This window comes from Vitis vinifera, chromosome 17 (assembly GCF_030704535.1).
Source record: "Vitis vinifera cultivar Pinot Noir 40024 chromosome 17, ASM3070453v1".
NCBI classification, from domain to species: Eukaryota; Viridiplantae; Streptophyta; class Magnoliopsida; order Vitales; family Vitaceae; genus Vitis; species Vitis vinifera.
This window is the reverse complement of record NC_081821.1, coordinates 18,858,940-18,886,201: the sequence shown is the minus strand read 5'-3', so window position 1 is coordinate 18,886,201 and position 27,262 is coordinate 18,858,940. Positions and strand designations below refer to the sequence as shown.

At 33.8% G+C, this 27,262-nt stretch overlaps 1 protein-coding gene across 1 annotated transcript in view; it reads right to left on the bottom strand.

The window, feature by feature from the left end:
• Positions 1-301: 301 nt before the first annotated feature.
• LOC100240822 (uncharacterized protein At4g15970) overlaps positions 302-27,262 on the bottom strand; it is a 30,492-nt gene continuing 3,531 nt past the window's right edge. Inside the window, exons 3-5 of the mRNA XM_059733999.1 lie at positions 1,794-2,275; positions 1,568-1,670; positions 302-454 (exon numbers count right to left, since the gene is read on the bottom strand). Of these exons, the coding sequence (XP_059589982.1) occupies positions 1,619-1,670; positions 1,794-2,275 (534 nt within the window). The 3' untranslated portion in view covers positions 302-454; positions 1,568-1,618. The remainder of the gene's footprint in view (positions 455-1,567; positions 1,671-1,793; positions 2,276-27,262) is intronic.

Sequence of the window (27,262 nt, the reverse complement as noted above, 5' to 3'; positions counted from 1 at the left end):
ACATCAACATTGTACAATTTCATATTAATCTAAATTGGTCTTATTTAAATGTTCATCCATATGTAAAGGATGTTTAAAATCATTGTTTAGATGTCAAAATTTAGATTAAGATTTGGCTTCCTAGAACTAATAAAATTCCTAAACTATTGCATGTGAGAACTTCTATGAGATCCCTATAGTCTTAATTGCCTATGCTAATATAAAAGGATAATAACCTATCCATATACACATTTAATCATTAATGCATGCGTCCAACTAAATTGATGAGAAAAGGTATGATCATAAATATAAACTAAAGAAGCATTTTTATAAGTCATTATATTGGAAAATAGTTGCTAATCCAAAACCAAAGTCTAATGTATGTTTATGAATCAACAATTTGGGAAATTACATACTTGAGAAGCATAACTAAATTCCTTTTAAGATTTCTTCACCAAGCATTGATGTTGAAAACCTGAAAACATGAAAGTATGAGTTGAAAGTTTGAGCATTATAAAAGATAGATGCTAACATATTATTAATTAAGAAATGTATGAAAGATTGTGTTTGCATATGTATACGTATACATCAACAAAGATATCTTGTGTGAAAAACCTTTTTTGCAAATTTTCTATGAGAATAATACTAATCTTAGTACTAATTAATTCTAATATTAATAATGCTCTAATAGAATATTATGTATGAAAAAACCATGTAAGGTATTTTTTTTTTTTTCATTTTAGGGACCACATCTCTATTAACCATATTGCGTCCTTCATAGACTAACCCAAAACCATTTGTGTGTAATATTAAATCGAAATCTAAACTAAAGTCCCCTACATCCATAATAAAGGCAACAAAATCATAAATCCCTAAGTTTGATAATAACATTTATACACTTAAAATTAATAAAATAGTGCCTACTTTAATCTTCATTTGGATTTGCTCCCCAAAATATTTTTGTTAATAAGTCAAATAAGGGTTTTTAGCCATGATTGAGTAATTTTATTTAAAAAGAAATTTAACAAAGAAGTAAAGTCATTGTTTGCTTCTCTTAAAAAGTTGCTTGGCATGTGTAGGAAGCTATTTTTGTTTGATGAAAATTTATTATATGAAAATTTTCCTTTTAAATTGTGACTTGAGTTTCAAATTCAAATTTAATAAAAGCTATAGGTAAGAAGATGTCTCAAACAATGCCTTTATATATAGTGTGTTTTATAAATAAAAGTAAAAAAAAAAAAAATCAAGTATAAACAACTATCATATAAATGAAAAAAAAATCAAACATAAGTGGTTATATAATAGTTTGTAACAAGTTAAATTCTTATCCTTAGTATCTACTCTATATATTAATGTTAATTTCAAAATATAGAAAAATAAATCAAGTTAATAAAAATTCTGGCAATAGAAGTCAAGTGTATAATGTGTAAACTATATAACCAAAATTTACTCTACATCTAAACCATAAATTAGAGTGCATTTTAATTAAATCAAAGTAAAATCCAAATAAAGTTTTTCATAAGAGTCCTTGAAAAGGGAACATGATAAAAAAAAAAATTATCAAGAACAAAGAAACTAAAAGTTTTACCTTTAAAATGACTACTTATTCTTGGAGCGTTGATATGTGTAAACCATGTTGTTAAATGTTGCTTTCTTTAACATTCCTCTCCGGTGGATGGAAGGATGCAAGACTGCATATCAATAGGCCAAAAGTATAAAATATTTTTAAAATGAATGATATTTTGAAATTTCTTTTTTGACTTTTGTATACCTTGCAGAAATTTAAATGACAAAATATTATTTTTCTACTATACCTGCAATTTTGTGGAACCCTCCAAGATGGTGTTGACAATGCTTTTTTACTTTGTGGGGATGATATATATATTCTCCAATCTTCAAGCATAACTCTAAGGTCATGAACTTTACTGTCTATTCCAAAACAACAATTGGCATGCATTGTACAAACTAGATTAAAATCTTTGCTTGGCTCACAAAATCCACCGAAATAAGTTGTATCCAAGAACCTTATTTTCAATCCAATTTGGGAAATGTAAGGATCATATTTGATCCTATTAAGCACATCTTGATCATGATTCCCTGGATAATTTACTCTTGAAGCATACCAAAACTTATAAAATTCAATTGTCCTATTGTTAGATTTCACATAAGTAAAACCTCCATTTGGCCGATTGTTGACATCATAAGGGTTTCCTATGTAAGAGTCACATGTAATTTGAAAATCGGCATCTTGGAAAAAATGTTGGAAGGGATCTCGAAACCACATAATATCAGCATCCTATAGAAAGAACTAAATAATGGATTAGAACATGAATGTATATATTAAGAAGAAATCTATAAGAATAATGCTAAAATTTAGCCTTAAGAATTAACCTATTGATCTATCAAAACAAAGTATAATATAAATTAAATTATGAAAATATTTTATGGATGGACTATGTAGAATTATATAGATATTTCTAATTTAGAGTTCTATCACTATCTAACAAAACTATTTTACTAGGCTAATAGTAAATTTATATATATAATCCTTTACAATGCAATAAACATGAATAGGCTACTCTCTCCATGCTATAGTGTTTTGAACATTACACTATAAAAAAGGAAAGAAGATGGTAAGCCATTAATATATGGGTCATTTTTTTTTTCACACAATAAACTTTCACAAATTAAGGAAAAAGAATGCATATCTAATAGAAAGGATATATGAAGCATTCATTTCATTTTAACTCTTGGGATCCAACCAAAGAAGTTTAGGCTAGATGATTATTAGGTAGATCTTAAATCAAATTCTTATTACAAAGGATGGTTCTAGCACAACAAATCCTTCAAGTGCATTGTGCTCCTATCTTGGTTGGTTAACATACAGATTTCCTTTTAATACATACCAAGAAGATTGTATTTTTTATTTATTTATCCAAATATGAAATTGGACCATAATGGTATAAAAATGATGTATTTAATAAATCATATGTTTGACCTTCAACCTTCAATTTGTTTTGAGTCATGAAGTGCACTTCAACTCAATGAATCTTTAGTTATCATTTGTCGTCATCAATTGAACCTAACTTATTAATAACTAAAACATATACTCTCATTTATCTAATTTTAATTTTCTTGTCCACCGTTTGATTAGAAAAAAGTAGTTCTAAAATTTATGATGGTCATTGAAAAAAAATTAAATAAATTGTCTTATGATGACACTTAAAAGGTAACAACTCTATGTTTCCACTCACAAAGAATGCTAATATGTGTAAAAAGTTTAATAAATTAAAACCACAAGAGCCTGATCGCACTATATATCTTAAGCAACTCAGGACCATACATGTTTAAAGCTCATGTAGATTTACTGACATGAACATTTAGATAGATATAGGTACAAAAGTTAGATATGGAAAGTAGTGATCTTATTTACTTCCCAATTTGTTAATCTTTTTAATATGCATGTAAGAAACATTTCAATAGTATAATTGCAAGTATGGAGATAGAAAGAGAATAGGTAAAAGTAATTTCTTTTACAGAAAATGAATGATCTATAGTGAATTTGATAGTAAGCCTACAAGAGGAATAACAAAAATTTCTAAACAATATACAAACTAACTTAGAAAAAGAAAGAATGAAAGTTGAATAACTAGAAAAAATTCAAAATTAATGCCTAAAGGACAAGTAAACTAAACTTAGAAATATTATCACTCCAATTAATACCATGTTCAGGAACAACAATGAAAATGAAAGTCATCCATTTAAGAATAAGAATTTCATGACTAAGAAATTTTCCATGATTTTGGCTTAATAAAAAGATTTGAGCTCCTTTTAGTATTTTTAAAATTACCAAATAACTTTAATTGAATTTTGTTAAAATAGTTTCGATTTTTTCTTCACTTCCATATGGATGAAAGTAGCAAAAACCTCTTTTAGCTTACAATTTTCCTTTAAGACTAGAACTTTAGTATTTTGTGACAGATTCAAGCCTTTTCATCCACATATTTTCCATTTTTCCTGATCATACATGAATGAATAGGTTGCATATGAGGTTTAGTATTGATATACATTATTATTACTTCATTTCTTAATAACTTGAACTTTTAGGTTAAAATCTAATGGTTTTACAATAGTCTCTACCGACTAACGATTCTATCCAAATTTGTTTTTAAAAAACAAAAATAATTTTTTATTAAGAAAAATTGTGTAGCCTAAAAAAATTATAAAGTATTATAATATAATAAAATAAAATATAAAACAAATCTTCCTAGTTTGAAAATTATAAAATAAAGAACTTACTCTTCTAATAGCTTTGGGTGTAATCATAATGTCAAATTGTATACAAGTGATATCCTCACTTGTATATATAGTATGGTTGAAAAGTTATAAAAGTAAATCAAATTGTTGGATGGAAGATTACTTGAAGGCACATTTTAAAATTTTCCAAAAGAGTTTCTAATTCTCGAAAGGTGTGTGGTCCTTTGTAGAGTTGGGTGGAAGTCTTTAGAAAATTATGGAATACTTTAAGTAGGACAACAACTAGGAGTATCTAACATACTCCAAAATACAAAGATAGTGATATAGTGTAGAAAATGTAGGAGGTTTTTAACGAGTCTCTAAAAACTCCATTATGCATTTTAAAATATTCCTTGGGGGCTAGAAATAGGGGACATTTTCATTTTGATAATACCAAGGCTTGTAAGTAATAAGACTTGTAAAACTTCCTTAGTGTGATCTCTTCCTTCAAGTGCTTACATTTCTTCAAACTTTGTAGTGTGTTCTCTTTCTTTACTCAAATGTTTAGCTTCTTCTATTGGGAACCTTTGATATCTTTGTTTCTATACCTGGATTGTATAGGTGCATTCAAATTACCCTAGCTCTCTAGATCCTATACAATGGAAGCAAAAATAAAATTTTTAACAATCTAGGATCTAGAGAAAAGTTATTAGAAAACTTTACCTTTGATTTGAATGTTCTCAAATCAATTCTACTTAGTAAAGATGAAGCTTGAAAAGTTCGGAGGTCTTGTGCACCTAAGATCTTTTGTCCAATGACTTGAACCACAATCATGGCACTCTAAAGTGTGGGCTTTGGAAGAGAGGAATCCTAGTCTCTCTCTCTCTCTTTCTCTCTCTCTCTCTCTCTCTCTCTAGAGGTGGAAAACAACTCTCACTAAAAAGTGATAGAAACCCTAACCCCTAAGGGGTATTTATAAGGTTCCCTATTGAGCTTAAGTGACTTGGGCCTACTAAGGCTTAGGTCACTTAATCTAACCTAAAATGGGTTCTAATTGATTAATTAACTATACAGGGTCATCTAATCAATCAATTAATCAAATCCAAAAAACTTGTTTACCATCTTTTCTACAACCTTGCTCAATTACCAAAACACCCTTATGCATAAGAGTGAACCAAGAACCAATCCAACTCTCATAAACCATGTCATCATGCTATATGATCTCAAAACAGGAACCACTAGGACCCATAGAAGTACTAGCTCCCTCAAAATCCAATTCTGAAGTTGATTTAACATTCCACTGAAGAAAATCAATTGCAATCTAGTATCTTATGTAAATAACAATGAAACAAAGCTTGGGTTTATGACCTACTATCCACTGCATGTAGACTCCCTATAAACTAGTGTTCATAATCTAACAAGGTAGCGTTATCAACTATCAAGATTACCTCTCAAATCCTTAAGTTACAGATCCCATCTATTATATGATCAATTGACATACTCGAGCTCTAAGGAGCATATGTAAAATTTCAACTAAAGGAAATGTTGTGGCCATAATCTTCTAGATCACATGTCCCTTGGATCACCCAAGGGGACACACTATCTTAATCTATGACATATCATGAAGCCTCTATTGAAAATACTTGTTATCACCAACGTCCATCAATAGTGACCTAATCTATAGGGATATACGACAACCTTAGGGTCTCACCCATAGGTCAAAGCCTCCTATTGACTTTGGCACATGCTCAATGTCCTCTCAAGGTTAAGAGTCCTTGTAAAATAGTAGCTTGGTGATATTAGGATAGAGCCCTTAAGCATGATATTATGTAATAAACATGTAGATTTTTATTATTTATTTAATAAAGTTTCAGTTCACTTTTATCTATCTTATTTCTATGCATTATATCTTGTAAACACTCTAACCTACAATTTTTATTTTTTTTGCATTGTATGTGACTTAGGTGCATTAGGAGTTGCATGGAAGATCCAAGTCACGGGTTCCTTTCAAATAGATGATTAGTTCACAACTAGTTTATAGGTCTAGGAAAACCCTAAGAGGTTATAGTGTATCACCTCTTAATTGGAGAGATGACTGATCTTGGCTATCGAAATGAGTTTCCCATGATGTGTGCACTAGTTAGTAGTGGCTTTGACCTATGGGTTAGATCATTATCTGATCATACATTCCCTATGGATTAAGTCACTATTGATGAAAGTTGCTAGCAATATGTATTCTCAATAGAGGCACCATGATATCTTAAGGGATTGAGACAATATGTCCCTTTGAGTGATCCGAAGGAGGTGTGTTCATGAAAACTATGGTCATAGTAGTTTCTTAAGTAGAATTTAACATTATACTCTTAGAGAGCTAAGATATGTCAATTGAAAACACAATAGGAAGATCTATAACTCAAGAATTATAAAGGTAGTCTTGAAAGGCTAATAGCTTTCACCTTGTTAGACTACAGATACTAGTTCATAGGGAGACTGAATGCAATGGATTTACTAGTCACAGACTTAAGCATATGGTGTTTTATTGTTATTTACATAGGATACTAGAGTTAAGTTGATTCTATATAGTGGAATGTTTAATCAACTTTAGAATTGGATTACGAGGGAGTCAGTACTCCTATGGGTCTTAGTGGTTCTCGCTTTGAGCTCATATACCTTGTTAGCACGAGTTATGAGGGCCGGATTGACTGTAGGATCACTTTTGTGTATAAGTGTGTTTTGGTAATTACATAAGATTGCACATGGGTAAGTGAACAAGGTCTCTAGCTTGGGTTAATTGATCAATTAGTAGGCCTTATAGGGTAATTAATCAATTAAGACCTATTTTAGGGCTAAATTAAAAGATCCAAGCCCTTGGTGGGCTTAAGTCACTTAAGCCCACTAGAAACCCTATAAATACCCCCATAAGGGTTAGGATTTCCATAACTTTTTCTATAGAGTCATCTTCCACCTTCAGAGAGATAGAGAGAAAGAGAGAGCCATAGCCTTCATCTCCCCTTTCATCCTCATCAAAAGTGTGTCAAGATCATGATTCGAGTCATCAAATAGAAGGCTTCGAGTTTACAACACTTTCTATGACTTCATTCTTCATTTTCATTGCATGGAATTGATTCAGGAACATTTAAATCTTAAGTATGATTTTTGTTAGCATATTCTAAATCTGTGTGAAGTTTAGAAATGCAATTTTTTTTTGCTATGCATAGGATTTAGAAAAGACAAGGATAGTCAAGAATGTTCCTAACCTAATCCAAGCTTAGGAAATGAAAAGATCAGGGATTTTCTCATCAACTAGTATTAGAGCCATAGGTTAGGAAGCTTGCTAGAACTATTTTAGGATGTGCTAACTTAGTTTTACAGGGTGTTTTGTTTATCCCATGACCTCAAGGATAACTTATGTGCATTCTATGTTATGATCTTGTTTTAATATGATGATTATAATCGTGATTGCTTTTTGTTGGGGATGTAATAATTATTTGGATTATTGGTTCTCTTTTCCTAGGTAGTTTGTAAGCTTCATAAGAGGCATAAGATTTTTGTTCTTGTGTAAAAATCATGTTTTTGTTCTTAGAATGGTTTGTAAACTTTAATTCTTTGGGGTATAGGATTTTGTTGTAAAAATCCATTATTTTTATCATTCTTTCTAACTCCTGGGAAGTATGAAAGCAATCTGAAGCATCACAAAGTCATCGTGCATTAATCCTATTAGAAGAAAGAAGTTTTTGTAGAAAATAACTGTTGGAAAACTCAAGAACTAGCTCTCGAGTTTTGGAAATCTGCAATAACACTTAAGTATTAGGATTAATGCTCAAGTGCCTCAAGCGATCAAGTGGTGCATCCAACACTAGGACCAATCGAGTTGTGCATGTAGCGATAGTAAGTTGCATCCATGATTACTACTCAAAAAGTGCTATTTTATAGCTTGTAATTAACTCTTTTAAACATTTTTGAGTAGTAGTTATTACCTTTTAACTCAATTGGCATGTTAAGGACCCTTGCAATCGTTTCTAATCAAATTGTGTTAAGTTTTGGTGTTTTTCATAGCTTTTTGATCACCAAAGCAATCCAAGAATGAGGGAGATCTTTGTATAGTTCATGGAAAAGCAAGTTGAAGCTCAAATTCATGAAGAAACTAAGCTTTGGAGCTTCATAACCCTTTGCCAAAGCCAAACGAGGATGCAAGGAAGAAAATCACAGAAGAAATCAACCATCTAGCAATTTTGTAAGTTGTGGGATCCAACTTGCAAAATTTTCGCAACTTGCGAAATAGAAAGAGGAAATGAATTGTTGTAGAACAGAGAGCTGATTAGTTGCAGGACAATTTTGCAACTTGCAAAACCACAATTTCAATTTGCGAAATGGACAATTTCAACTTGCGAAATCCACCTGTAATCTGAGATAGTTGCGCATCGACTCCATTTGATATTTATCTTCAAATATTTGTGTGTAAATCCTTATTTTCTCCTTGTAACCCACCAATGACAAGTTTTCTTGGTTGGGAAGTTAGCAGAAGGGGTGAATAGCCTTTCTAGATAATATCTATTGTAATTTTCTTTTAAAAAAGATCTCGGGGGAAGTTTTTTCTCAAAGACGAACTTTGTATAGTTTTTTAGAAAGTAATACACAGAGCTCTGCTCTGCCTTACCTTCTCATTTTGATTTCTCTTTTATTTTTATTTCTAGAAAATCAAACTCTGAGGATGTTTTCCTAGAGGATGAGTGGCTAGGCTTTTTGTTTCTTGGAGTGAAGGAAGCTAGGTAAGGTTCCGGATACAAAAGTGGAAGTTTCGTTGTTTCAATTTTTAATGAAGAGAAAGTGTGACCCGTTAATGGTTTTTATCTTTTTAGTTAACTTAAAATCCCTTAAAATCACCTGGGCCAACACTTGGTAAGGTAAGTGGACTCCGTCCATTGAGATCCGCTAGTTTATATCTTACGAGCCTTTGGGAGGTGGTTTAAAGGTAGGATTATCTAGAATAACCAACACTTGGTAAGCTTTTGGACTCTTGGGAGACATCTATTAGTTATCTCTTGCGAGCTTTTGACGGGTAATCCAAGGTTGAGGATCACCTTGAATGGCCAATACCAGGTAAAAGGTATGAACCATTGCAAGATGATTCAGTGACAGGGATTTAGTGTTTGAATCCATTAAGGGGAAGCATTTGTACCACACCGGTTCGGGAAATAACTATATGTTAAATCCCCAATGCGAGGAAAAGATCCAAGTGACCGGAATCTCCCTTTTTGTATAAGGAACTTGAGCCTAGTGATCTAAAACTCCAAGAAGCACTTTTCTTTGTAAGTAATTTCAGTTACTTTATTTTTTGTTTCACTTAAAACCAACCTTTTCACACATACTTATGTTTTCTTTTAAAGCTAACCTTGAAAAGAAAAAGCACCAATTCAGTTTTTGAACTAATATCAGTTGTAATTTGAAAACCCATCCCTGTGGACGATCCTAGAGCTACTATGCTATGCTAGCTAATGCTACCCTAGTATATGGTGAAATAGGTTTATAAATTTTGTTGATTACTTTCGTCTGAGGACTGAAATCAAAGCACACTAGTTGATTGAACACCAATCAACAGGGCATACACCAGCTGGGCACAAATCAATCCAACAATGACGTCATATCCAGTGTGCCAAAAGTGCTTCAAGCGTCCTTGAAAAATTTTAGTAGCTCGAGTGTTCATGACAGTTGTTTGGTAGTATGGGTATTTTGGACTTTTGTAAATGCCACTAAGCATTTTTTTTTTTTGTAGGTACAATTTGGTATTTTTGGATTTTGGTAATCCAATTATTAAGTTACCAAATTAGCAACAAAATCCCCAAGTTACCAAATTATGCTTATATTTTATATACTGCATGTGTTAGGAAATATTTGGAAAATATTTTATAATATTTTCAAAATGGTAATTTTGGATTTTCTTAAAAGAATAAATTCTTAAGAGATATTTTATTATTATTATTTATTTAAGGAATAGGTTGTTGCTAATTAGGATTTCAAATTCCTTTTGGAACTTTCTTTATTTGGGATAAGTGGTCCTCTAGGCTCTCCTCCCTCCTTTTAAGACACCTAAATTAGTCCTCCAGGCTCTCCTCTCCCTTAGAGAAGGAGAAAATTGTTTTATTTGAAAAGGAAAGTTCAAGGATAAGAAATATGAAAGCTATCCCTTTTTGGCATAGGAGTTCTGATTCAAGTATTAAATAAAAATTTTGAAAATTCTCATGACAGATAATTTATTCTAAAATGTTTACCAAAATGATCTTAAAGTGTCTCTTCCAAAATATTAAGTGGGAACGGGTCATAGTTACCAAGCCCACAACCTCTAATATCAAGCCAATCTTGATTTTGGGCCCATCACCATCCTAAAGATGGCGTGACCCAAGGAATCAAGGGATATAAACTATCCTAAAAGGATAAGACTATACATGTTTGTAGTGGAAGTAGCCTATCCTAAATTTGAAACTCTTCAATTGGTGACATTGATATCAAGGATCTTTGTTACACACTTAACTTAGACATAAAGTGTAGAATCACCTAAAGTGGTCCTACTTGCATGTGCTAAGGATTGAACACGAAGGTATGTTAATCAATGCCTTAAGATAACCTTTAGAGGTTTAAGGCAAGTTGATTAATTAGAGAGGGTCTCTACTTAGTAATAAGAGTCATGAACTGCCTTTGATTCTTAGGATACTAGGATACCTTGCATGGATATATGTAGTTTGAGAGCTCTAAAGTTTTGTTAAATTAATTACTATATTTTACCTTGAGTGCTTAGTTCTTTATCAATGCATGGAATTCTTAATCATGTCTTATAACCCTGTCACCCTTATTCTCACTGATAATAAGTTGATTGAACCTAATTATATTGACTAGAATAGTTGAAATAGGTAACTTAAGAGGTTGCTCCACCCATTCCCAATGAGTTTTCTACATAGGAAGAGAAAGATGATCATTCCTGGTGGCAAAGACAAATGAGAAGGCTCGTTGTATCATACTTGGGTCTCTCAATAATGTTTTGCAATAGCAACACATGGGCATTGTCACTACTTATGAGATTCTCTTCAGCCTGCAAGAGATATTTAGTGACAAAGGCAAGCTAGCTAGTCGAGTTGCTCTAAAGACCATCATGAGCACCAAGATGATAAAAGGAACTGAAATCATATGATTTGTATGATTGCACTCTTTAACAATATGATCCTAAAGACCTTATCGAACCCCATCAAGCAGTTTAAGCTTAATTATAATATGAATAAGTTAATGATGAGCTTGCCAGAACTAATGAAGGAACTCTATATGGTTGAGGGGATTCTTAAGGATTCTAAGGGTGTTCACATGGCAATGAAAGATTCTTCAGGTTCTTCTTGTATTAAAAAGAGGAAGAAATTTTTCAAGAAATCCAAACAGGGAAAGAACAAGACAAGGAAAGGAAAGAGCAAAGGTAAGGGCAAGTGTTTCATCTTTGGTAAGAAAGTCCACTTGAAGAAGGATTGTCCTAATTTCTTAAAGAAAAAGTAAGGTATGTCGCACTCACTTTTAGTTGAATTGTGTTTAGTGTTGGATTCCACCAATTCTTAGTGGATAGATTCCAAGACCACTGACCGTATAAGTAATTCATTATAGGGGTTTCAACTAAGGAGAAGGTTGAATGAGAGAGAGATGTACCTAACTTTAGCATCTACTGCTAGGATAGTTGTGCAAGAAGTGGGAGATATTATCCTAGTTTTTATGTATTTGAATTTAGAAATAATTTGATCAATTTCTAGTTTAAATAAATGTTATTTCAATAAAAAAAATGTTTCTATTAGAAAGAATGATTCACTTATTTGCTCAGGTATATTGGTTGACAGTCTCTTTCATATTACTCCTATATCATTGTTATATGTTCTTGAAAATAATCATATCTTACTTAAGAGAAAAGGACCTAGCACTAATCAGACCTATCTATGACATCTACGCTTAGGTCATATTAATTTAAATAGGATCTAAAGACTGGTCAAGTTTGGAACATTGCCCTCATTAGTTCTAGAAGATCTTTCAGTATGATAATCTTACATAGAAGGTAAAATGACCAAGAGGCTCTTTACTTCTAAAGAAGTTAGAGCCAAAGAATGTATGGAGTTAGTGGACACTAATGTGTGTGGACCTTTTAATGTCCAAGCACGTGGTGGGTATGAGTATTTCGTTGCCTTCACAGATGATTACTCTAGTATGGTTATGCTTACCTTGTGCATAGGAAATCCAATGTCTTAGCTAAATTCAAGGAATTTAAGGTAAAATCCAAAAAGCAATTAGGCAAACACTTCGAGGTACTTCAATATGGCCGAAATGGAGAGTACTTGTTTAGTGAGTTTAATTCTTTCCTTAAAGAGCATGAGATTATATCCTAGTTGAGTGCCCTTAGAACTCCATAACAAAATAGAGTAGCAGAAAAAAGAAATCAAACTCTTACGGATATGGTGAGATTTATGATGAGTTTTTCAACACTTCCTGCATCCTTTTAGAGATATGCCTTAGAAACTGTAGGATATCTTCTTAATTTAGTTCCATCTAAATCAACACCCTTGACTCCTATGGATATGTGGATAGGATGTAAACTAGTTTACACCCTGTTCGCATATGGGGGTGCCCAACACATGTGCTAAAACCAAAGGTAGATAAGTTGGAACCAAGATCAAAAGTTTGTCAATTTGTTAGGTATCCTAAAGGTCCTAGGGGTTATTACTTTTATAGTCAGGTCAACCAAAAGGTATTTGTGAATACAAAGGCCAAATTTATGGAAGATGGCTATATAATGTGTAATAAGGTTAAGAGTGAGGTTGATTTGACAACATAAGATAAGACTCCCATAACATCACAAAATACTATGGATCCAATACCAACCATTCTTGTTTCTAGTACATTGGTGCCTCGTCATAGTAAGAAGGTTTTTATACAACTAGATCAATTCATGTATTTAGGAGAGTCTTTCGAGGCCATTCTAGAGGATGAAGCAATGAGCAATGTGGACGCATATCTTTAGAAAAAGGCGATGGAGGTAGAATTAGAATTTATGTATTCTAACCAAGTCTGGAAACTTGTAGAAGCATCTGAATGGATAAAACCCATAGGGTGCAAGTGGGTCCACAAGAGGAAAAGGGGAGTAGATAGAAAGGTTGAAACTTCTAAGGCTTGATTTGTAGTGAAGGTTTATAAATTAGAAACTTGGTTTCGACTATGAGAAAACCTTCTCACCGGTATCCAAGCTAAAGTCCATCAGAATACTCCTATCCATTGCAACACATCTCGATTATGAGATATGACGACTGGATGTCAAGACTATATTCTTTAATGGCAATTTTGATGAGAGCATGCATATGATGCAACCAGATAGTTTCATAGCAAATGACCAAAATTATATGGTATGCAAGTTGCATAAATCCATATATGGATTAAAAAAATCATCTCACTCATGGAACAAATGTTTCATTTAGCTAGTCAAGTCCTTTGACTTTAATCAAAATAAGGATGGTTCAAGGTTTAGGGAAGCATGGTGGTCTTTATGGTCTTATACATTGATGACATTTTACTAATTGGTAATGATAGAGGACTATTCTCATAAGTCAAGATTTGGTTATCTACTTAGTTCTAAATGAAGGATTTGGGAGAAGCATAATAGATTCTTGGGATTAAGCCCCTTAGGGACCATAAGAATAGGAAACTAAAGTTGTCTCAAGCTACCTACATAGATAAGCTTTTGGTCAAGTATGTGATGCTGGATTCTAAGAAAGGTTTGTTACCTTTTAGGCATGGAATTTCTCTTTTTCAAGATTAGTGTCCTAAGACACCTGAAGAGAAAGAGCACATGCAAGCAATACCCTATGCCTCCACAATAAGTAACCTTATGTATATGATGATATGTGCTAGGCCAGATATTTGCTTTGTAATAAGTATGGTGAGTAGATACTAGTCAAATCCAGCTCTAGAACACTAGACAATTGTCAAGCATATACTCAAGTATCTTAAGAGAACGAGGGATTATATGTTTGTGTTCTAGAGTGATGAGTTAGTACCTAAAGAATATACAAATTCAAACTTCCATTTTGATAAGAATTTTCATCAGTTTACCTCTAATTTTGCTTTTACTTTTGAGAATGTGACTATTAGTTGGAGAAGTGTGAAACACTCTTACACAACTAACTCCACTATGGATGTTAAGTACATTATAGCTTCTAAAGCAGCAAAGGAAGTAGTTTGGCTTAGGACATTCCTCATGGAACTTAGGGTTGTTCTCTTGGTTGTATAACCCATGATACTATTTTATGATAACAGTGGAGCTATGACATAGTCTAAAGAACCAAGAAACCAGAAAAAGATAAACACATTGAGATGAAGTACCACTTGATTTGTGAGATAGTTCAGAGGGGTGATGTAGTGGTTGATAAGATACCTTTTATGGATAACCTAGCAGATTTTTTTTCCAAGATATTGATAGGAAGAGTCTTTGATGGTCACAGCGATAGCATAGGTGTTAGATGTGTACCTAGTATGCTTTAGATGCATGATGCTTTGAGGGCTGGTAGGAGAATGTTAGGATAAAGCTCTTCAAAGCATGACATGATGCAATAAACATGTGGATTTTTATTATTTATTTAATAAAGTTCTAGTTCACTTTTATTTACCCTATTTCCATACATTATATCTTATAAGAACTCTGATTTGCATCTTTGACTTAGGCGCATTAAGAGTTGCACAAAAGATCCAAGTCATGAATTTTTTGCAAATAAATGATTAGTTCATAGTTTTTTAGGTTTAGAAAACCCATAAGAGGCTATAGTGTACCACCTCCTAATTTGAGGGATGGTTGGTCTTGGCTATCGAGATAAGTTTCCCATGGTATGTGCATAAGTGTGTATGGTTACACATTAGATACGACCTACGACGAGCCATAACTTAAGGCTATCAAGTAGTCATGACTTCACCAAACTACTTCATTGTGTTGTCTCTCAACCTTGAGAGAATATTGAGTTTATGCTAAAGTTAAGAGTGGTTGTGATCTACATGTGAGATCATAAAGTGAGATCATAATCTGATCATATATTCCTTATGGATTGGGTCACCATTAATGGAAGCCGATAGGAATAGGTATTCTCAATAAAGGCACCATGATATATCATGGGATTGAGACAATGTGTCCCCTTGGGTGATCCTAAGGGGGTGTGTTTATGAAACCAATGGCTAAAGTAGTTCCTTAAGTGAAACTTTACATTATGTTCTTAGAGAGCTAAGATATGTCAATTGAATACATATTAGGAGGATCCATAACTCAAGGATTGTAAATGTAGTTTTGAAAGGCTAATTGCCTTCACCTTGTTAAACCATAGACACCAGCTCATGGAGAGACTAAATGCAATGGATAGTAGGTCACGAACTTAAGCACATGGTGTATCATTGTTATTTACATAAAATACTAGAGTTCAGTTGATTATTTGTAGTGGGATGTCTAATCAACTTCAGGATTAGATTTGAAGGAGCCAGTACTCCTATAGGTCCTAGTGGTCCCCGTTATATGCTCATATACTTTATTGGCACAAGTTATGAGGGTCAGATTAGCTATAGGTTCACTTTTGTGCATAATGGAATTTTGGTAATTACATAAGGTTTCATAGGGGTAAATGAACAAGGTCTGTGGATTGGTTTAATTGGTTAATTAATAGGCTCTATTGGTTTAATTAATCAATTAAGACTTATTCTGAGTTAGATTAAGTAATCCAAGCCCTTAGTGGGTTCAAGTCACTTAAACCCACTAGAAACCCTATAAATAACCTCCTTAGGGGTTAGGGTTTCCATGGCTTTTTCTAGAGAGCCGTCTTCCACCTCTAAATAGAGAGAGTCACAATCTTTACCCTCTCTTTCATCCCTATTGGAAGTGTGTTAAGATCAAGCTTCGAGTAATTAGGTGAAAGACTCTGAGTTCATAAGACTTCCTATGACTCCCATCTTCATCTTCATCACGTGGAGTTGACTCAAGAACATATGAATCTTAGGTATGATTTTCATTTACTTATTTTAAATTGATATAAAATTTAAAAATGCAATTTTTCATTGTGCATAGAATTTAGAAATGTCTAGCATAGTCAAGCATGTTTCTAATTTAATTTGGGCATGGGAAATAGAGAGATCTAGGATTTTTCCATCAGGTAAATCATGACAACTAATAGTCTTATGTCATGGTTCATAGTGGGTCTAGTCTAGTACACATCACATGTAGTAGTGCACTCACCATAGGAAAACCATCCCGATGACCAAGACAAGTCATCCCTCTAATTAAGAGGTATTGCACTATAGTCTTAAGTGGATTGTTCAAATCCATGAACCGATTGTGGACAATTCATCACTCTACAAGGTACCCATGACTCGGATCTTTTGTGCAACTCCTAATGCACCTAAGTCATGTACAATACAAGTTATATGGACATGTATGCTCAAATAACTAATTAATGCAAATGGGATAATAAAGGAAACCAAGAAGCATAAATAACTAAATTTATAAATGAATCTCTATTTGTTACATCATGTCATGCTTTCTAGGGCTCAATCCTAAAAAACTCCCACTAGCCTTAAAGCATGTTAGGAACACATCTGATACCAAAGCTATCCCTATGACCATTAAAGACTCTAGTAGATAAAGTCTTCATAAAGGGATCTACAAGGTTCTTTGCAAAAGCAATCTTCTCCAAAGTCATATCTCTTCTCATTACTATCTCATTTATCAAGTGATACTTCCTCTCAATGTGCTTACCCTTTTGGTGGTTTCTTGGTTCTTTAGACTATTTCACCACCTCACTATTATCACAAAACAGTATTGGGGGTGATACAACCAAGAAAACTACCCCTAGTCCAATTAGGAACTTATGAAGCCAAATAACTTCCTTTTTTGCTTCAAAAGTAGCAACATACTTAGCTTCTATAGTGGAGTAAGCAATATAAGATGCTTCACACTTCTCCAACTAGCAGTCTCACCTCCTAGAATGAGCAGAAAACTAGAGGTAGACTTATAAGAGTCTCTATTAGGCTGAAAGTTTGAATTTGTATACCCAAGGGATAACAACTCATTGCAATGATACACCAACATATAATAATCCCTCATTCTTTGAGGATACTTGAATATATGCTTGATTGTCGTCTGATGCTCCATGCTTGGATTGGACTAATATCTACTCATCATCCCTACAACAAATCAAATATTTGGTTTAGCACATAACATCACATACATAAGGCTACCCAATATAAAAGCATAGGGTACTGCCTTTATGTGATCTTTCTCCTCAATTGTCTTAAGACACTAATTTGAGAAAGGGGCACTCCATGCCTAAAAGGTAGCAAACCCTTCTTGGAGTCTTGCATCACATACTTGAAAAAAATATTTTCAATATAGGTGGCTTAATACAACACAATCTTCCTATTCTTGCAATCCTAAAAGACCTTTATCCCAAGAATTTATGGTGCCTCACCCAGATCTTTCATCTGGAACTAAGTAGATAACTAAATCTTGATTGATGACAATAACCCTATATCATTCCTAATTAGTAGAATGTCATCAACATACAAGACCAAAAGCACCACCATGCTTTCTTGTATCTTCTTGCACGCATAAGGCTCATCCTTGTTTTGATCAAAATTAAGAGTCTTGATCGCCTGATCAAAACACCTATTCCATGAGCAAGATGCTTGCTTTAATCCATAAATGGATTTATGCACATTGCACACAAGGTGTTCTTGGCCCTTTGTTATGAATTTATCTGGTTGCATCATATAAATGCTCTCTTCAAGATCACAATTCAAGAACATTGTCTTGAAATCCATTTACTATATCTCATAATCGAAATGTGCCAGAACAGATAAGAGTATTATGATGTATTTAGGCATGGCTATTGTTGAGAAGGTCTCTTTATAGTTAGAACTAGGTTTATGATTATAACCCTTCACAACCAATCTAGCCTTGTACATCACAACCTTTCCATCTACCCCTCTCATATTCTTGTAAACTCGCTTACACCCTCTGGGTTTTGTCCCTTTTGGTGCTTCTATAAGATCTTAGTCTCTATTAGAATACATAGATTCTAACTTTGCCTACATAGCTCTTTGCTAAGGAATAACATCATAATTGCTTATTACTTTATCATAATTTATAGGATCGGTCTCATGTTTTTTTGGAATTGTCTCGAAGGACTCTCCCAAATACATGAACCTGTCCGGTTGTATAACAACCCTCCTACTATGACAAGGCACTAGTATACTAGAACTGACTAGAATGATAGGTGTAGGAACCTTTAGACCCATAGTAACTTGTGCTAATGTGAAAGTGTCTTCAAGTGTCCTCCAATCTATATCACATTTTGTCCTATTACTTATCATATAGTCATTTTCCAAAAATCTAGAATTTGTATTAATAAATACCTTCTAGTTGACTTGATTATAAAATTAATTTCCTCTCATTCCTTTTGAATAGCCTACAAACTGACATACCTCATATTTTTCTTCCAACTTGTCTATCTGTGATTTCAGCCCACGTGTTGGGCACTCTTAAATGTGAATGTGTTGCAAACTAAGTTTATGACCTTTTCACATGTCTGTGAGAGTTAAAGGTACCAACTTGGAAGGTAATAGGTTGAGAAGGTAACCAACATTATCTAAGGCACAATCCCAAAAGGATATAGGAACTTATTAGAAACTCATCATAGATCTCACCACGTCCATTAATATTCGATTTCTTCTTTATACTACTCCATTTTTATTTTACTTTTTTATGGAGTTCTAGGTGTACTCAATTGGGATATAATCCCATGCTCCTTGAGGAAAGAATCAAACTAATTAGACATGTAATCACCACCTCGATCAAATTGAAGTGCTTGGATACATTTACCCAATTGGTTTTCCGATTTTGCCTTAAATGCAATGAATTTGTCCAAGGCATCATACTTTCTACGGATTGGGAAAACATATCTGAACCTAGAGTACTCTTCCGTAAACATGATGAACTACTCATGCTCTCCTCGTGTATGGACATTATAAGGCCAACGCATGTCAGTATACACTAACTCCAAACATTTCTTAGCTCTATATTCTTTAGTAGTAAAGTTTTCCGATTTTGCCTTAAATGCAATGAATTTGTCCAAGGCATCATACTTTCTACGGATTAGGAAAACATATTTGAACCTAGAGTACTCCTCTGTAAACATGATGAACTACTCATGCTCTCCTCGTGTATGGACATTAAAAGGCCAACGCATGTCAATATACACTAACTCCAAACATTTCTTAGCTCTATATTCTTTAGTAGTAAAGGGCCTCTTCGTCATTTTACCTTCTATATAAGGTTTACAAAATGGAAGATCCTCTTGAATCAAGGATGGTAAAATTCCATACTTAAACCATCTTTAGATCCTTTTTAAATTAATGACTTGGGTATAAGTGTCAAAGCTATGTTTGATTAGTGTTAGGTTCCTTTCTTTTCCATGAGATATGATAACTCACATTACTTGGTAAAATAGATAACGGAGAAACACAATAAAGACTATCTATCAATGATCTTGAGCATGTAAATGAATCATTTAATTTCTAAAAACTTGTTTACTATACATAAAAAAAATGAATAATTCAGTTTACATACACTAGAAACAAAAATCAAATTCTTCCTAAACTCAGGAACATAAAGAGAATCTTTTAAAACTAGAAGACTATTATTAGATAAGGGTACCCACTACCCGTATAATAACTCTTACTTTAGAAGCTAATGTTAAGTACATATCCCTATTATTCGACCTTTTTCTTAGTTGAAACCCTTATAATGAATTACAAACATGATCAGTGGCTCAAAAATCTATCCATAGAGAATGAGTGGAATCTAACACTAAACATGATTTGGCTAGAAGAGAATGATGCATACCTGATTGTCTCTTTAGGAATTTAGGGCATTCATTCTTCCTGTGGCCTTTCAGACCTCGAAGGAAACAATTACCTTGACCCTTGCTTTTCTTCTTCTTCCCCTTGCCCTTGAACTTTCCCTTATACTTGGTGGACTCTATAGTGTTCTTCTTTTGGCTAAACGAATCTTGGATCCTTAAGAATCCCCTTAATCGTTTGGAGTTCCCTCATTAGTTTGATTAAGTTCATTACCATCTTATTCATATTATAGTTGAGCTTGGATTGCTTAAAAGAATTTGGCAAGGTCTTTAGAATCATGTCAACCTAGGTTTCCCCATCAATCTTATCTCCAAGGATCTCCATCTCGTTAAAGAGTCTAATCATACAAATTATATGATCTCTAATGGGAGTTCCTTTTAACATCTTAGTATCCATAATAGCCTTAAGAGCAACTTGCCTAACTGACCTACCCTTGCCACCAAACATCTAATGGAGACTAATAAAGATATCATAAGTTGTTAGCATAGATACATGTTAATGTTGCAACACGTTATCTAAAAATCCAAGTATAATACGCTTGCTCTTTTGATCTGCCTTCTGCATACTATGATAATTGTCCTTCTCCTCCTAAGTGGAATTTCATTAGGGGTAGAGGGAACAATTTCCTGAGTTAACCATTTTGGCTCCTCTAAGTTGAGTATTATGTTTAAATTCCTTTTCCAATCCACATAGTTTGGTTTAATCAACTTATTAGTAGTGAGAATAAGATTAATTAGATTATAAGACATGATATTTGTAATAGAAATAAAACCATGCATTAATTAATTGAGTATACACAACAAATTGGTAATTAGTTTAGCAAAAATGTAGTGCTCTCAAACTACATATCCTTTTGTAAGATATCCTAATATCATAAGAATCAAGCCTACTTGAGGCAGGCTATGACCTTGTTACTATCTAGAGACCCCCTTAGATTGATTTCCCTGCCTTAACCAAGAATGGTATCCAAATGCAAGATTAATATTCCTTTTTATTTTACCCATGGACTATGCAAGTGGGATTGAGTGGGGTTATTTGACCACTTCATATCCAATGTTAAGTGTATAACCATTGTCCTTGAGCTACCAATGTTACCAAGGAACCCCATTGTGGGGGGTGATTACTCCCACTATAGACATGTTAAGTCTTGTCCATAAGGAGAGTCCATGTCCCTTGATTCCTAGCGCCTAACCCACCGTGGGGGTCGTGATGAACCTAAATCAAAATGAACTCGACAGTAGAGGTTTTGGACTTTGCTAAGGTCTTCTCCTACTTAATCTTTTGAAAAGAGAGACTTTTAGTAATTCTAATAACATTTCTTAAAATAAATTCTCTATCATGATATTTTTTAAATTTGTTATTTATTTCTTAAACTGAGACTCCTATGCTAAAAGAATTGTTTTCTTATTCCTCTATCCTTGGATTATCCATATACAAAACAATTTCCTCCTCTCAAGGGCTGAGAGGAGGAGCCTAGAGGACCAATGATAGGTGTAGTTCTCTTTCTCTCAAGCAATGAAAGCATGGAAAACCACCTATCCAACTAAGTGGATAATTCAAAAAGGAATAACAATATCTTTTAACAACAATTAGTTCAAAGAAAAATAACCTTGGAAAAAACTTCTCATGAAAACTTATTTTCCTTAAGAAAAATCCAAAATTAATTTTTTAAAATTTATTATTTATTTAACACATACTAGATAAAAATATAGCATAGAATAAATAATAAAATAATAAACTGCTTCCCATGGCCTTAGAGATTCTATTACATAAAATGGGTAACCCATTTGGATAAAAAAAAATCCTAATTTATAAAAATTATATCTACAACCAAAAATAGGGTTAGTTACTTAAAAACCCTAATCTATTTCAAAGATCTCAATTTGCTACTTTTAGTTGTTGTCATTTCCTTACTACCAATCTATTGTCACTTGCGCTTGAGCACCCAAATGCCTAAGAAATTTTGAGGACACTAGAAGCAACTTACCACTGCTAAAAACACAACTTGATTACTCATATTGCTCGAGTATTGTAAGTGATTGCTCAAGTGCCCGAGCCTCTCAAGTGCTAATCTCAACACTCGAGCATTGTATCCCTTTCCTACACACCCAAGGCTGCTTTTTTTGCATATTCTACATCAAAAACTTACCTTGGTCAGAGTGGGAGTCACAATAGCCATGATTGATGTCATGGATTGCTTTCTTTCCTTTCATAGGTTACAAGATTGGTAAAATAATAATAATAATAATAATAATAATAATAATAATAATAATAATATTTTACATCACAAAAATCCTATACCCCATTAATGGAGTTTACAACCAATCTAATAAAAGAGAGATTTTTACAATCAAGAAAAAATCCTATGCTCCTAAACACAGAGCTTACAACCCATTCTAGGAAAAACAAACAATCCAATCATAATTATAACCATCATATTATATAGAAAACCCACATATATTCATTCCTAGAGCGATGAGATGAAAAACAAGCCCTACAAAATAGAGTTAGCTCACCTTAGAGCAAATCAAACATGTAAAATCCTATCCCAGGGATACCAATTACTAGGAACCCTAGATATATCTATTCCCATACCCTAGATCATATAGGTGCATGCAAACTACCCTAGGGCACTAGATCCTATGCAACAAAAGCAAAAATAAAAATTTTAACTATGTACGATCTAGAGAAAAGTTAGTAGAAAACTTTACCTTTGATTTGAACGTTTCCAAATCAATTTTGCTTAGTGAAGTGAAGTTTGAAAAGTCTGAAGGTCTCATACACCCAAGATCTTTTACTCAATGACCTGAACTACAATCTTGACACTCCAAAGTGTGAGCTTTAAAATTGAGGAATCCTAGGCTCTTTCTCTCTCTCTCTCTTTCTCTCTCTGGAGGTGGAAGACGACTCTCACCAAAAAGTGATGGAAACCTTAAATCCTAAGGGGTATTTATAAGATTCCCCTACTAGGCTTAAGTGACTTAAGCCCACCAAGGCTTGGGTCACTTAACCTAGCCTAAAACGGGTTCTAATTGATTAATTAACCACACAAGAGCATCTAATTAATCAATTAGCTCAATTAGAGAACTTGTTCACTATCTCCTATGTAAACTTGCATAATTACCATAATGTTCTTATTCACAAGAGTGAACCAAGAGCTAATCCAATCCTCATAAACCTTGTTATCATGGTATACGAGGTCAGAGTAGATATCATTGGGACCCATAAGAGTATTGGCTTCCTCATAATCTAATTTTGAAGTTGATACAATATTCCACTAAAGAGAATAAACTACACTCTAGCACCCTATGTAAATAACAATGAGACAAAGTTTAGGTTTGTGACCTACTATCCATTACAAGCAAACTTCCCAAGAACTAGTGTATATAATCTAACAAGGTAGTGCTATCACCTATCATGATTACCTCTCCAATCATTGAGTTATAGATCCCACTTATTATGTGATTAATTAACATATTTAGGTTCTAAGAAGCATATGCCAAATTTCCACTAAAGGAAATGTTATGACCATAGTCTTGTAGATCACATGTCCTTTGGATCCCCTTAGGGGACACATTGTCTCAATCCGAGAGATATCATAGTGCCTCTATCAAGAATACTTATTGCAACCAACCTCCATTAATAGTGACCTCATCCATAGAGATATATGACCGCCTTAGGGTCTCACCCATAGTTCAAACCCTCTTGTTGATTTTGGCATAAGCTCAATATCCTCTCAAAGTCAAGAGTCCATGCAGTATAGTAGCTTAGTGAATCATGACAATTGATAGTCTTATGTCATAATTCACCGTGAGTCCAGTTTAGTATGTACACATGCATTAGTGCACTCACCATAGGAAAACCATCCCCACGACCAAGACGAGTCATCTCTCCAATTAGGAGGTAGTGCACTACAGTCTCAAATGGATTACCCAAATCCATGAACCGATTGTGGAAAACTCATCACTCTAAAAGAAACCCATGACTTGGATCTTTTGTGCAACTCTTAATGCACCTAAGTCATGTACAATACAAGTGATGTGAGGCATGTATGCTCAAATAACCAATTAATGCAAATGGGATAATAAAGGGAAATGAAGAAACATAAATAAATAAATTTATAAATGAATCTCTATCTGTTACATCATGTCATGCTTTCTAGGGCTCAATCCCAACATCTTCATTGTCTAAACATTTTCTAGTATATATTAGAAAACTAACTTAGAAATATTAAGCCAACATAAGTTTTCTAGAAGTGCTACTAGTGACATTCTTAGAAGAGGCCTAAGTTCATTATAAGGTGTATTAAAGCATGGTTATGATGCATTCTTATGATCGAGGAAGGAAAGAAGCATGTTGAAAGTAAAAAATAGAAATAAAAATTGATATTTAGCAATCTAATCCAGGGGAAGAAGATCGGGATTGAGAAGAGGACAAAAATATAAGTCTTGTGATTCCATTTCCAACATGGAGATAAGGATTGCAAATGTGGAGTTAGCCATGGTGGACATGTGAGAAATGATGGACTTGTTGTTGGCATCTTAGATCTAACCAACGGTAATAATATTAAATTTTCAAAAAATTGATTTTTAGGGTTAAAGAACTAACCTTTAGGTTTGGATGTTCCTAAACCTTAAATTTCAAGTGTTGAAGATGACCTCGAAGTTGTTGGAAGTCTTGTAAACCCACAATCTTTTGCCCAATGACTCAACCTTGTTTTTGACACACTTTCAGTGAGGAGGAAAGAAAAGTGGAGGCTATGGCTCTCTTTTTCTCTTTGGATGCTGGAAGATAAAAGTGATGGAAACCCTAACCCCTATAGGGTATTTATAGGGTTCATAACTACGCTTAATTGACTTGAGCCCACATGGGTTTAGGTAACTTAATTTAGCCTAAATTGGGTACTAATTGATTAATTAGCCTCATAGGGCCTACTAATTAATCAATTAACCCAATCCAAAGACCTTGCTCAATTACCTTTGTTCAACCTTGCATAATTACCAAAATGACCTTATGCATAAAAATGAACCTAGATCTAATCTGACCCTCATAACTTATGCCAATAGGGTATATAAGCTAAGAGTGGGGACCACTAGGACCCATAAGAGCACTGGCTCCCCTAGAATCCAATTCTAAAGTAGATTCAACATCCCACTATAAAGAATCAACTGACTTCCAATATCCTATGTAAATAACAATAAGACATTGTGTGCTCAAGTTCGTGACCTATTATCCATTGTTTTTAGTCTCACCATGAATTGGTGTCCATAGTCTAACAAGGTGAAAGATATCAACCTTTCAAGACTACCTCTACTATCCTTGAGTTACAGATTTTCCTGTTGTATGTTTAATTGACATGTCTTAGCTCTCAAAGAGGTTGTGTCAAGTTCTACTTAAGGAACTATTATGACCATAGTTTCCATGAACACACCTCCTAGGATCACCTAAAGGAACACTTTGTCTCAATCTCATGAAATATCATGATGCTTCCATTGAGAATACCTATTGCTACTGGTTTCCATCAATTGTGACCCAATCCATAGGGAATATATGATCAACTTATGATCTCATATGTAGGTCAAAACCATTGATAACTTTAGCACAAACTCAATATTCCCTCAAGGTTGAGAGACAACATAATAAAGCAGCTTGTTGAGGTCATGACTACTTGATAGTCTTAAGTCATAACTCACCGTAGGTTTTGTCCAATGTGTAACCATACACACTAGTGCACTCACCATGGGAAACCTCTCCTAATAGCCAAAACCAATCATCCCTCCAATTAGGAGGTAGCACACTATAACCTCGAATGGGTTGCCTAGACCCATGAATCGGTTGTGAACAAGTCATTTATTTGCAAGGAACCCATGACTTAGATCTTTCGTGCAACTTCTAATGCACCCAAGTCACGTACAATGAAAAAGATGCAAGTAAAAATGCTCATAAAGTGTAATGCATGAACTAAGGATAGATAAAAGTGAAACTAAAATATAATTAAATAATGAATTCCACATTTTGTTACATCATGTAATACTTTTAATGGCTCTATCCTAACACTTGTTAGAACAAAGCCTTGAGAAGAGCTTAAGGGCCCTTAGGAAGTAGACTCAAGAGCTGAAAGGAAGAGTTCCCAACTTAGTTCAAGTCCAAATGTCACACAAGAAGTACATGTCTTTTAAAAAATGAAGACACGGGCAACATAGATGGATAAGTATGATATGAACATTCGATAACAAGTAGTTACCTAAAGAAGCATCCTTTTGTAAGGGATTTGGTTTTTTAAGAGGAATCTAGAGTGGAGGTGCCTAAGCCAAAAATATTCGAAGGCAATATTAATTCCAAAGAGTTGGATAACTATTTATGACACATGGAAATGCATTTTAAGGCACTAAGGCTCTTAGATAAGAAAGAAAAGGTGCATACCACAATGCTCTACCTCATTAGCACTAAAGCTTTATGGACATTGGAGGTATGCTAACAATCAAAGAGGCTTGTGCACTATAAAGAGTTATAGGCAAACTACAAGATAGAAACCAAAAGGCAATTCTACCCTAAGGTTATCTCTTAATTGGTACATAAGCACATGAATAGGTTAATACATAATAGGTTTATTCAATAAAACGTAAAGGAGTTCTCATATTTCATTCTAAAGATCTTGAATATCATAGAAGAGGAACTTATCTTCCACTTCATGGAGGATCACTAGAGGTATAGTAGTTGTAGAGTCATTGGTGATTTATAGGAAGAGAGGCTCTTCAAAGCTAAAGCTACTGGAGCATGGACATGCACTAGTGGGAAAGAAATTAACTTCAACATTACTTATGGTAAGTCATAAGGATAAGTTAGAACCAAGGAGAAGACCACCAACTAACACTGTAGGTAAAACAAGAAAGTTCATTGGAGTGTCTGGTCTTGCAAGAGCATAAGGGTATCAAGGTTCTAAGAAGAGCATGATGTGTGACCCTTGATAGTGGAGAAAGGGGTTATTGAAGATTAGAAACTCCCTATTATACCAACAAACCAATGCTCTTTCTATGTGATATCAATTGGTTTAACTTATAATGGTTATGGATTGTTTCTACTAGAA